The sequence below is a fragment of the Bos indicus genome, chromosome 10 (genome assembly GCF_029378745.1).
Source record: "Bos indicus isolate NIAB-ARS_2022 breed Sahiwal x Tharparkar chromosome 10, NIAB-ARS_B.indTharparkar_mat_pri_1.0, whole genome shotgun sequence".
Taxonomy (NCBI): domain Eukaryota; kingdom Metazoa; phylum Chordata; class Mammalia; order Artiodactyla; family Bovidae; genus Bos; species Bos indicus.
In genome coordinates this window covers 43,875,471-43,889,041 of record NC_091769.1, presented here as the reverse complement: position 1 = coordinate 43,889,041, position 13,571 = coordinate 43,875,471, and the positions used below count along the sequence as shown (strand labels likewise).

Below are 13,571 nucleotides of genomic sequence, written 5' to 3'. Positions count from 1 at the left end.
AATCACTTAAATACTTAAAAATATATGATGTATAAGACTAGAAAAATAGAATGCTTAATTAATGAGCAGCATTTCTTGATCATCTCAGATAACAGAGATATATATGACTCTAGCCTTTTGATTACATGTATCAAGTATGTATACAGTGACACCACTATTCACTTGAACACTGTTAAATACATATTAACCATCAATTAAATATTTAAATATTAAGTATTAATTAAGCATCAATTAGAAATCACACTTGCCTTCAGCTTCAGTGAAGCACTTAGAAAAGTTTATTTTGTGCTTAGATTTTTCTAAAGCATCACAAAATTATTACACATCCAAACTCTTCAGTGGTAGAATATTTAATATTCTAAAGAAGAGGCCTTTAAAGGGGACATTATAGAAATTGTCTATTACCATAACAGAGAAGTGATCCATTCAGAGTATCTATGTTTTTTCCTTTTACTGCAGCTAATACATTTCTTTACTGCTGCCCCACAACTCCACCCACTTCCTCTTGCTGTAAGGTGAAAACTATTCTCTTTAAGGAGTAAAAAATATATTAAATGTCCCATCTTGCTGATACCCATCTGTGAAATACCACAATAGAAAGTAGAGAATACAGTTTGTCTTTTCAAAAACATAAAACTTTATGAGTTTAAATCATCTAACATACGTTGACTTTGTACAATCAACTAAGAACTTTTTGGATGAGGACAAATATACACTGAAAACACACACTGTAAGATGCTTTTTCCTGAGTAGAATACTAACTTTATATCATATTAAGCTTCTGTGAATTTTCAAAATAGAAAATACCAAGGCTTTTCCACAAAATCAAATAAAAATCAGGAATGTTTGCCTTCACATCCAAAAAAAAGAAGTTCAAGTATAGGTTCAACAAAAATGATGTAAAATCTGAAACAAGTAGCCAAAATTTTAAGTTATCAGATGGCTCTTCACTTTAAGTATTCTTCAGTAAACTTCAGTTTGAAACAATTTATTAAAACACGAAAGACATTTCTAGGAAATTATCCAATTTGGAAAATAAAAAATGTAACCCATGGTAAGAAAAATACAAATCATACACTGAACACAGGAGAACAAAAAAGGCAACCAACCTTTATAAACTTTCTAAACATATCCTGTATTATCATGGGTAGAAAACTGTAATTAAAGTAAGGTAGTTTTTATTAGTCGCATAATCTTAAAGTATGAATAAATTTTGGACTTTAAAGGAGATAAAGGGTTTCAGAGTTGTTACTGAAATACACATTTCTTGAGACAATGGGCAAAGTTCCCATTAATGGGAAATATGTTCTCTTCACACAGTGAAACTGACAAAAATTATATCAAATGAGAAATCTTCTTCTCTAAAGTAATCTCCTTAAATACCTCAATAATGCAATACTTGGGAAATGTAATTTTTCAACTCAGACTTGAAAGTTATTATGAAACAAATATACAGAAATCTTATTGCTTGGCACCAGATTTTCCAAAAATAAAGAACTGTTTGAACCACCATACTGTTTTCAAATCCTATTTTTTCACAGTGCTACGTTTATTTTCCAAAGGTAGAATGTTCAACCTAATGACAATCCAGGCTGAACCTTGCAATGTACAAGCAAGTCACAGTTCACTTCAAACCAAAACAAATGCTCGATCTTCTGTTTCTGCCAATATCATATGAAAATACTTGTAAAAATTAACTAGGATTTATCTGTGGCCAGTGAAGGACCCACAGAACGTTGTCTTACAGCATTCTGTGCAAAGTCTTTGTTTGCTCCTTCTTTGCTTTCAGATTCCTCTTCTGAAACATCTTCTACATCAGCCTCTTGTTCTTCCTCCACTTTTTTCAAAGGTTGGGAAGATTCTGGTAGTAATTTTCCTTAAAGATAACAACCAGAAGTGTTTTGTTGTTGATGTATTCTAATACAATCAAGATAGAATTCATATGCCCATAAACTGCTTTGGCAATGATTTATCAATCATGTTTGGATTTCCAAAAGGAAAAAGCTGTATTCAAGAACAAATGACACTATAAAAATAACTGGTTTGGAAGGTCCATTTTACTTACCGAATTCATTCTTATTACCCACCTATTCATGAACTGAACTGAAATTAATGAATCAGAATTAATGCTGTGAATATGGATGTCTATAAGAAAATAGACTGCATTAAATAAAACTACATTTACTATTAAATCTTCTAGCTAATAAAGATACTAAGACAAACTTCAATAGTACCCTTGTTTCAGCTCCCAGGCAAACAGGAATCAGACGAAAGCTATTTTCCTAGACATGATTCTTTTTTAAGTGGAGTCATAAATGTGCCTCCTCCTCTCCATATATATAATTTTACTGAGGCATAATTACAAACAACATAATATACCTATCTTAAGTATATAGCTCAATCACTTTTTTAGTATGTACATACGCACACTATCCTCCCCCACCCCAGTTTTAATAGGAACTATTGCAAGTTAACTTAAACTTAGAACACTTAGAACATACCATGTTACAGAGATACAGAACACAGACTCTGGCTAATGAGCTTTTCTCTGTTCAGTGGTCCAAGACCGTCCCTAATTCTAGGCAATACAGAACGGAGCAGGAAGAAAAGGGGGATAAGGTAGAAGAGACCACAGGAATTCCCATACAGTGGACAATCTGTTGTTTGATCTGTCTGGCATATCTCTTTCTACTGGGTTAACTCCTTCCCTACGCCCCATCCCACGCAGCTGTAGTTGAGTACAAACAACAGCTGAGAGCAGTGCTTCTCCACCAGGGGCGATTCTGCTGGAACACTTGGCAACGTCTGGAGATATTTCTGATTGCTACAAGTGATAGGGGCAGTGCTGGGGAAACCAGGGGGATGATGCTAGAGATTCAATAATGTACAAAAGAGAGCTTGTCACAAGAATTAACCAGCTCAAAAGACCAACAGAGCCAATGCTGAGAAATTCTGATTTACAGTTTAAAAAAAAAAAAAGTGAGCCCTCTACACAAGTACTCTACACAGAGTACACCAGAATTTTTTCAAAAGACAGGTGAGTATAGGGAGAAGTATATTTCCTTCTTACTCTGGAATTATGAGCTACAGCTTTCTGTAGTTATTCTATGCTCAGGACTAAAAAGAGCCCCAAATGGAACAAGCACAAAGTCATAGAGAACTGAGCAATTCAGAAACATTTGAGCCCCAGGATTTAGTCAACTCTGTCCTCTGGCTTCCTCACTACATGAACCAATAAATTCCTATTTTGCTTCAAATTTGACTTAGTTGGGTCTTTTCCCAGCAACTTAAAATCTAAGCCAAAAACACAAAATGGAAAACAACTCAAATCCAGAAGCCTGGTATAGAAGGGGCAATATCACATTCAAGTATGGATTAACATCAGCAGTGTAACAGATTACCTAAGACAAATCTGTTGTTAGGTTTAAGGTTTTCTAAGCAAAAAATATAAAAAAACATACATTTGCTGACTTAACTGTCCAATAAGTAATCTGCGCTTATTACACTTTTCCGACAGATCAGTGTCCCTTGGTGGATAAAATTATTCCCTCCCCTCCATGCATGTAACTTTTTTTTTTTTTTTTTGCAGGTAACTTTTGATATCGATGCAACTATCTAAGAAATTTTTTAAAACCCTATCAGTTCTTCAACAATGAATACTTAACTGCCATCTTCACTGAAATGTTTCTAAATTGCTCAGTTCTCTCTGACTTTGCACTTGCTCCATTTCATTTCAGAAGTTTTGACCTCAGTAAGTCCTAAGTCACGAAGGCAGCAAAACAGAAATATCAAGCTAAGAGTTCAATTTAGGTTCTACTCTCAGCTCTCATTTTTGCGTAAACCTGGAAACACAGTTCATCTCTCGGAGCTTTAGTTTACTCAATCACAAAATGGGAAGAGTATCACTTATGCAGTCTACTTTAAAGAGCTGCTGAAAAGCAAACGGGATGACAGAAAGTGGAAGTTCTTTACAGACAGTAAGAAGGCCTTCATAACAGCATAATTTTCAAAATTAAAAATAAATGATAGGTAGGTAAAATTATATTAAGACAAATAGCAGTGAATATTCTAATTCCCATCTTGTAGTAAAATATACAGCTAATGAGACTCCTAAAGCAATGACAGGAATTGCTTTTCCCAATATCCTAACAGAAAAACTTGACTCATATACAAAGAAAAAGCCTCAAATGTGGTCACTATATCAATGAGATGACTTCAAGACTGGAATATATTCAACTTTTTTGGACCCAAATATACTCATATGGATCCCTGAATATTATGGAATTTTCAAACAAATTGACATCAGGTCAATGGTTATCAAATATCTGTTAAGGTACATGCAGTGTTGAAATTCTCCACACTATAAAAGCCAAAATAATGACTATTATGTTCCTAAATGCACTGGGCTGCCATGTCATTCTTACATGAAATATGTGTCTCTCTTCTGACACTACTCTGAATTTAGAAACCCTAGTTAGAAAGGCAACCTGTTGTGTGTGTGAGTGTGTTTATTACAGAAATGAATGGGATTACAGTAAACAAAAAAATTTTAAAATATACTTACTGGAAGGGTATGGCTGGGGTCTGCGCCTTTTTGAAGGACACAGACAATCCGCCACAAATATCATGAACTGCAAAAATAAACATAAGAATCTGAATGTATAATAAAAAGCTAGAGCAATTATATTAAATCACAAAATTCTAAAATATTTTTCTTCCTAGTACTCCAAAAATGAAGAACTTACAAGTCCTAATAACAGTCCTGAAAGCAGAGTTGCTAAAGCAAACACTGTATATGATCCCCAAATCGGTAATCCAAGGTCTTCAATAAAATAGTTATGGCAAGTCTAAAATCAAAAGAACAAAAAATAAACTAAAAGTCATAGCCATTTCTTAAAAAAGTTGACAGTGTCAAAATGTTTAAAATAGAAATAAATTTGAGCCCTTACCCTGATCCACATAGAGAGCTGAAAGAGTGCTGACATACTACTCATCCTAAAATAAAAAGAAAAACCAAGTCATATACACAGCTCTGAAGTAGAAGACGTGTATATTATCTATATTTTCTATTTTTGACTCTATAATTTCCAACACAACAGATTTTATTGGTGATATTACTCAAGATTAGTGAAACAACAGTGATTTCAGGCCCATAAGAAGGCTTATTAGCAAAAATCAACAGTTTCAGAATTTTTGCCAGTATGTAATACCCTCAAACAAAACGCTTGATCTTTTTTCCTTTTCTCCTGTTGTTTTGCCTTTAACCTTTCACTTGATGGTTTCTCCAATGTACTGTGAATATGGGATGAGCTCTATGGAACCAGCTAGTTTGATGTTAGGCACACTATAAGCAAATGGAAACTTATTCACCCTTAAAATCCTCCAAAGAACACATAAGGAAGGGAACCTGAAGGAAGACTGGGAGCACTTGCTGAGTCAATCCTTCTCACCTAAGAATTACCCTCCTTTCATATTAAAATTAAATAGAACTTACAATAGTATTAGTTTGATACAGTTTAATAACAACAAAATAATTACCTAAGAAATAAGTCACCACAGAAGTAAAAATACCTATTTTCACATAATTAAACCCAAGTAGTTGTTTTTTTTTAAACCCAAGTAGTTTTGACAGGCAGTCAGAAAAAAGGTATGCTCCCCAAATTAGGTTTGTGGGTTCTCTCTAGCATAAGTGGCATCCACCAACACAAACTAATTCACACATAAGCCAGAGCACCTGTACTCAGAATGACCTAATCCAATCACCAGTCTCTGGGTGGGGGGACGGGTGCCCCTGCCAAGCCAACCCTAGGAGTACCCTCTATTCAGTCTAACAAGAAAGGTATGAACTGCTGCCCTGAGGAGTCAACAGAGACTTCCAAGCAACCCCCACTTCTGCCATCAGAAAGAGCAAGAATCATTTACAACACGAGATTTCAAATAAAATCAGTTACATTTTCACTCCAACAAAGAAAGGTACTTTAATCATGTTGCTTCTGTTTAAAACACAAAATGGGAACAGGAACAAGGAACCAAAACATAAATCACCATGCAGGCTCACTGCAGCCTGTGCTACTTAGATTCTGTCAGGAACATTAGGTCCCTTACTTGGGTTTGGTGGGCATGGTGGTTCAGTGGGGGAATTCTAACAGTTCAATTCAGAGATATAAGGAAAAGGTCCTACAGATAAACTTCTATTTTAAAACACTGTTTAGGGATAAACTTTCCTGCACTCCCAGAATCCAGAGCATTCTCTTATATACTGGTATTTCCAATTCTCCATCCTCCAAAGACACAACTGGTAAGAGGACAGGAAGAGATAACTTAGCTAGACTAGGATGAGTCCGCGATGGCCTCAGAAAAACTCAGTATTCCCAGAGGTCTCTCAAATGACCTGTGAGGCCCTGCTCCCCAAGAAAGTAACAAAAAACCTTCTTGCTATGCCCAATCCTTACTGCCCCATAGACAATGCTCATCCATACTATTCACACAAAAAAGTTACAACAGGTGGAATAATTCAGTCACATTAAAACAAGGAGAGAAATCTAAAAGTTGCACAAGTCAGTATATGGTTGAGGCTTCTCATTCAATATTAAGCTCGAATGATAGCTTTACCCATTATGTCACTTCTAGAGGAATTATTTTGATGATACAAATGACCATATTTACAGAGCTAAAATATTCCTAACAAGACTTTCAGCTCAATTCTATAGAATGCCTCTCTCTACCTTAAAAAAGGACCACACTATCTGTTGGACTTAGAAGATAAAAGTCTAAACTAAAAATATCACAGAGTAAATCTGAACATATTGTAACAGTCCTAGAATTAAAACGAAATATAAATGCTTTATTTACATGAAATACATGATCCACTTAATTCTGAAATAAAGAGAAAAACCCTTTATACTTACAAAATAGAACCTGGACCAAACCATGATGACACGGGTTCAATACTTTTCCACTCTTTGTCACTTATAAAGTTTATGAAGTCCTTCTTAGTTCTTGGACCCTGATATCGCCTAAATTCACCATCTTTACAACTAATGAAGATCAGAAGCAAATATTAGCACTGAATACATAAACCTTGTTTTGCTATTTCTATAATCTCATTTTACGATCAATCTTGTACTCAAAATCAGCAATGAGCAATACACAAGTAGCAAATTACACTAATTACCTACCCTTAACTTCTTAGCCCCGTATTTCATTAACCACTGAGGTTATATTTTTAAACAGTCATAAGCTTTCAGACTTTATTATATTCTTCTAAACAATAAAACTGTAGAATAAGTTTTAGTTATATTAATTTAGTTATATTAATAGTTACATGTCAATTTGTTGTCATTTAGTCACCAGGTTGTATTCAACTTTTGCAACCCCATGGACTGCAGCCTGCCAGGCTCCTTCATCCATGGGATTTCCCAGGCAAGAACACTGGAGTGGGTTGCCATTTCCTCCTCCAGGGGATCTTCCCAAACCAGGGAACAAACCCTCATCTCCTGTACTGGCAGGCAGATTCTTGTAATCTCTGGTGGCTCAGCAGTACATCTCAGTGTAATTACATCAATTACATCTCAGTAAAAAACTGAGGAGAAAAAGAAATCCGGTATGTAGATACATATCAGAAAATTACTTTTAAGCCACAATACACACATTAAAAAGACGACTTCACGAAAAAGTGGTTAGAATAGTGTCTAACATTTATTATTTATTAGCTACTATTAAACTAGAAGTGAACAATTTGAGGCATTTTTCTGGTCTTTTCGATCATAATCACATCATCTCAGCCATCAAGCTTTAAGTCACTGGAGGCATCTGGTGCAGTGCAGTGATTCTATTTTACAGTCTGCTTCCTGACACCCACCTCCTCCTCCTCTCCAACATATGGAGCTCTGCCATAGGATCATAAGTGCTCTCCCTGTTCCCGTATCTTCATCATTTCCAATCTACCTTAAGTAATATTGCCAGTCTAGGCCTACTTACTTAACACTTCTATTTTGATCACTTACAGGCAAAAACTCCCCACTACTTACAGTAAGATTACAGGACCCTTTATCCATCCAAAAAATTACAGGTTAGCTCCCACTCAAAAAACCAAAGATTTTTGGAGAAAATGGCATTTGAGCTAGTTTTGAAGGATAAGTACGATTTCAACAGGCAAAACTTAGGGGAATGGGCATGATAAACAATAAGATTAAAAGAAAAGGGCAGGAAATTCTAGAAAATTTCAGGGAGTGTTGAAAAAGCTGGGAGACTAATAAGGGGCATGTGGAGAACAGGACTGCATGAAAAGGGTGAGAAGCACTTATAGGGAACATGAATTTAAACAGATACAAAGGGGAAATAAAAAGGGGAAACATATGAACATGAAAGAAAAGACAAGGAATGTCAAGATACACACAGAATCGCTGAAATCTTGTTTCAGGAGACAAGTGCCTCCTGGCAGTCAACACATCAGCTTAAGGTTCAGGGCAGATACAGAGATTTCTTATGGCTAATTTAGAAGATAAAGACAAACTAAAGAGCCTACACTCAAGACTACATAATGGTGTTTATTCTAACTTAACTGTTTCACCCACCACTGTTCCCAAGGCTGAGCTAGAGCACTTTCTGAGCTAATGTGTAGACATTCCATGCTCCTACTTATGACTGTTTATGAGACAATCCTCAGATGGAACACTTAACTCTGCACTCCTAATAATTCTACTTCCAAGGTTGAGTTTAATCTCCATATTCTCAGGAACCAGTCCAGTGCAGTGATTTTCCCCCTTACCAAATTTCCTGCAGTATTTACCACAACTCTGGGCTCATGATCACTTATGCCACTATTTCTCGTGCACGTCATTTTCTAAGGCAATTAGAAATCCCGGAGATCAGGGATTATTTCATACCTCATTCATCCAGCTAAAGGCACCTAAGATAGCACTAAGCAAAACAAACCTTCTAATAAACTTACTGAATATAATGCTCTTTACACATGATCAAGGCTAGAGGCTACTGTTCTGATTATGTTATGATGCATCCCTCATAACCACAGAATCTTCAAATACTTACTGATAAATAGTAGGAAGAGCAGTTATGATAAATCGTCCACTTAGTCCTACAAATGAGAAAGATTAGAACTAAATACAAGAAAGAACATACAAGTTTTACATGAGCCGATCTTTTACTACTTAAAGGTTGACGCTATTATTTAAATACTAATAGGCAAAGAATATGAAATTAGACCTAAAAAGAGTTTATCTGTATAACACAAACAATGAAAGAAATTTCATTTACATACTTAAAGCAACTTAAAAAAAAGACTATATATTAATTTAAAAGTACATAAAATCTGAATATTGAAGACATTTGTGAACATATATACATATAAACATTTGGTCAATCATACCACCCTAAGATTACTAGCATGAGTCATGGGACAGCACGATATAACTGTAGTCTTATGTCTAAAACCAAAGGGAATTGCATTTGATAATCAAAAAACAAGCACAGAGTTTCTAAAGTATTGTTAAAAATGGAATTGACTCTTTCAAAAGGTGGGCAGTAACAATATCAGCTAACATTAACCATGTGTTAAACATGAAAATGATGAACACCAATCTATGGCTCAGCTTTCACATCTGTAAAACTGGGATACTATCTATCCCACAAGGTTGTGTAAGGACTACAAAATAAATGCAAAACACTTGGAGCAGTACCTGTAAGAGTAGTGAGTGCTCACCAAATACTAGAGATTATTCCCATTTGGGATAGGGGCAGAGCCAAGAATCCAAGTTTACCGTGGCCAAGAACAGGTAATAAGCATTACGTAAGCGCAGGGCTTGACACCTGTCCAGGGAGCCAAGTCAGGAGGCCACAACCATAAGGGCTCTGTAATTAAGAGCCCATATCCTCAAATCATTATTAACGGATTAAATTTGGAACCCAACTGCAGAGACTTAGATAATTTGTCAGGGAACGTGACCTGGACTCTACAAAGAACTTCAACCACATGCTCCTTATTCTAAGCTTGGTACATATGTAAATACTGGGGTGACCAATGTCCACTTGAGCCATAAGGTTCTATGGCTTCTCACAGATGTCTTACATACTTGTCTGGGGCCTGGGATGCTAAGGAAAAAAGATGAGAGGAAGTTACATGGGGAACAGTGAGGGGAGGGAGATGCCTCCAAGTTCCCTTACAGAAATACAGAAAAGAATTAAGCTGCCATACACAACTAGGGAACACACTTCACACTGAACCCTCATTAAGGAGGTGGGTAAATCAGCTTAACCAGCTGTTCATAAAACCCAGTGAAAGGCAGAATTAAGACCATGTAATGCGGAAAACAGGATCAACACACATCCCAACCTGCAAAATGAACCAGAGACTTAAACTACCTGGCTGCTCTGTGACATCAACTTTTGCAACATTAACCTCAAGATCTTCTCCCCATTCGGCAAAACTTTCCCATTCTGGTTGAAGATTCTGACAAGCAGGACACCATGGAGCATAACTAAGAAATACAGTTTAAAAAGAAAAGTTAGAACACTCTAATATAAGCATTTAGGGATAAAAATTCTAAAATGTATAATTTGTAAAGAACATCTTTTAAAAACAAGATAGCAAAGTGGTTTAACTTTGTGAAGACAAAAAGGTTTTAAGTATGAATCTAACACTCTGGAAATCAAGAACTATGAAATGATAATGCTAATCACAGAAAAGTAATTCTGGGAATAAGTTCTTAAGACACAAGGGGACTTTTTTATGTGCAAAACAGCTCTTTAAAAACCTTTGGATTTCTATATATAATGGGGCCAGAAAGCTCAAAGCCGAATTTGGGGTGCATCAGTTTTAATAATTTTATGTGCAAGAGTCACAAATGCAAAGGGCCAATATGAAAAAAAGGAAGCACCCAGTGCTACGGTGAATAGGACACGCATGCCTCATTTTAGAGAGGGCAACACTACCCAGTTTGACTGTCAGGGGAACAGCTGGCCCCAGGGAAGCTGGCCCAGGACTGCAGGCTATTCTAATTTAAAAGGAGCTGAAAATCCTCGTTTTTATGTAAAAATGCTACCCCAAAACTTAACCCAGACACAAACACTAGGCAGGCCAAATGAAATTCTTTGGCCAGACCTTGGTCAACCTCGGGTTTTCAAATCTGTGGCCAAGCATACTAAGCATTTTAATTACTCTTCTGGTATTCCCTTGAAAGGCCCTGAATCTTTCAACTTTTCCCATACTGTATATTATCTCATAATTTACCGCGGTTTTTTTTTAATGGAACCAGGTAGAATAAAATGTATACCTGTTAAACATAATACAGTTTCTGTACTTCATTTTCTGTTTTCTTGACTTATTTTATGAAAATAAAACTTCTAAAAGTAATCGGCATTGTGGAAAAAGACTAGTACCACACACAAAAGCCAAAGTCCACAACAATAAATTGAATTACAATCAAAGTATCTCTGTAACACAATTCCTGATTAAAATAGATTTAACGTAGATAACTAACTTGTAATAGAAGCAGCCTATTATTAGAAATACTAGACCCTTTTCAAGTTTCTTTTGTTTCTTAGGTGCTTTTTATAAGGTTTAACTTCATATTCAGTAAGCTAAGGGAAAAAATACTATGGTATATGTATTCTTAATTTCATACAGATGCTCTAATTCCAATTCCCTAATATTTCACTTTTGACTGCTATATTGATTAGTTGGATCAATTTTTCTTATATTGATAAAAAAATCTCCTTGAGTAATACTGGACTGTAATTTGCATATGAATTCATAATCACGATTGCTCAACACATTATTTATGAAATCGTTGAGTATTTTATAGGCACAATCTAAAACAAGTTACTGAGGACAATGAAAACCAAATGCTGTCCCTGGTTCTATTTCCTCACCCCTGCATCTTCAACACTTTCTGAAAATTGTTTCGCTGAGTTACAAACTATATGCATACTATATAAACATTTCCCCTAATGTTCTATGCCTTGTTTGATTTTATGACTGGAGTTCTTGATCTGGCCTTCTGGGTTCTCCCTTGGAGCTGTCCACCTCCACCTTCCTCCTTAACTGGCAACCCAACCATACAGGGAAAACACCCACCTGAATCTTGTTAAGGAAAAGGGTTGTTCTAATAACCTTTGCATGTGTACACTGTGTTAGTTTCTGGAGACAAAAAGAAAGCCACTATGGCAATACCTGAACATATTAATTAAAGCTATGTCTCGCATATGTAAAATCCAGGAAATAAGACCTATCTTATAGAATCTGTAAAGAATTTAATATGATAATGTATGTAAGTGCTTAGAAGTGTTTCAGTTTGGTTCAGTCACTGGGTCATGTCCCACTCTTCCCGGCCCCATGGACTGCAACAGGCCACGCTTCCCTGTCCATCACCAGTTAACACTCAAAATGGGTGTTTTCTACTAATATCACTAATATCAGTAATACTGCCACCACCAATTTAGCGACAAGAACAAACGCAAATAGTTTATTATCTACCGATACAAAAGGGACATTATTATAATGGAATTAGCACAGACATGACTTTATTCAAACAGCGTGTTTTGCAATACCACTTAGGAAACGTAAGAGTAACAACCCATAACATTCAGTACGTCGCAAAAACACACACCGAAAGGAAAAAATGAGATGTGTGCAGAGAAAAGCAACAACAACCAAAAAAAGAGGATTTTTAAAAAATAACCCAAGTTGAATTTATTTGGCATTTAAAATATGCCTAATTCATAAAATAAAATTTTAAATAAAAGTTTCCAACTGTAACATTCTAAGTGGACTACTTTTTAAGGGTAATTAGAGAAAAGGAGAGGAGACTTCAGTTAATTTCCCTCTTTTGTAGAGTTTGGTGAAATAAGTCTGTGAGTCTCTGAAGACTCATTCTCAAATAAATAATTGTATAGGAAGTAGAAAGACCCACCTCCCTCAACCCCAAGGCCAGGAAAAGTTGAAAGAATTCAAAGCTGAACGTAACCTCACAGGCGCACCTCAGCCCTAGCAATCAAACTAGGATGCACACTTTAGGGGAAATTTAAGAGCATTCCCCGGTAAGAGTAAGACCAAGGCGGTGGAGGATCCCAACAGGAGTCAGGAAATCTCGAGGAGTCGGGGGGCTCCCGCCCCACAACTCAGAGTCGCAGTCCCGGGCAGCCTGGGATCCGCATGAGAGGAATGAGGATGATACCAGGGGGTCCAGACTTGGATCTAGGACCTCAGCCCACCGAGGGGCCCCAAGACCACAGCCCCCCACTCACAATTCTATCATCCACTCTCCTTCCAGCAACTCTCTCCAGTTTTCGTCCGTGATGATGCGCACGTCGCTCCGCTTCCCGTGGGCCCAGGGAGCTCCCCAAAGCAACAGTAGCAGCACTGCCACCGGGATCCGGAGACTCCCGGAGGGCGCCATGTCAGCCGTTTCGCCCACCCACAACAAGCGAGGCGGCCCCCACCTCCGCGCAGCAGCTCCTCACTTCCGCCCGCGCCCGCTGATCAGTTTGTGCGCATGAGTGCGGCAGGGCTCGCGCGCGCGCGCGCGCGCCTTGAGGACGCGCAATGCGCAGGA

At 37.0% G+C, this 13,571-nt stretch overlaps 1 protein-coding gene across 1 annotated transcript; it reads right to left on the bottom strand.

Moving 5' to 3' along the window:
- Positions 1 to 255: 255 nt before the first annotated feature.
- TMX1 (thioredoxin related transmembrane protein 1) lies at positions 256 to 13,528 on the bottom strand. The gene is made up of 8 exons (XM_019968664.2): positions 13,264 to 13,528; positions 10,381 to 10,496; positions 9,052 to 9,097; positions 6,909 to 7,037; positions 4,950 to 4,995; positions 4,746 to 4,847; positions 4,565 to 4,631; positions 256 to 1,876 (listed from the first exon to the last, which is right to left on the bottom strand). Exons 1-8 carry the CDS (start codon positions 13,413 to 13,415, stop codon positions 1,698 to 1,700), a joined length of 837 nt encoding a protein of 278 aa, XP_019824223.1. The 5' UTR covers positions 13,416 to 13,528; the 3' UTR covers positions 256 to 1,697.
- Positions 13,529 to 13,571: the final 43 nt, after the last annotated feature.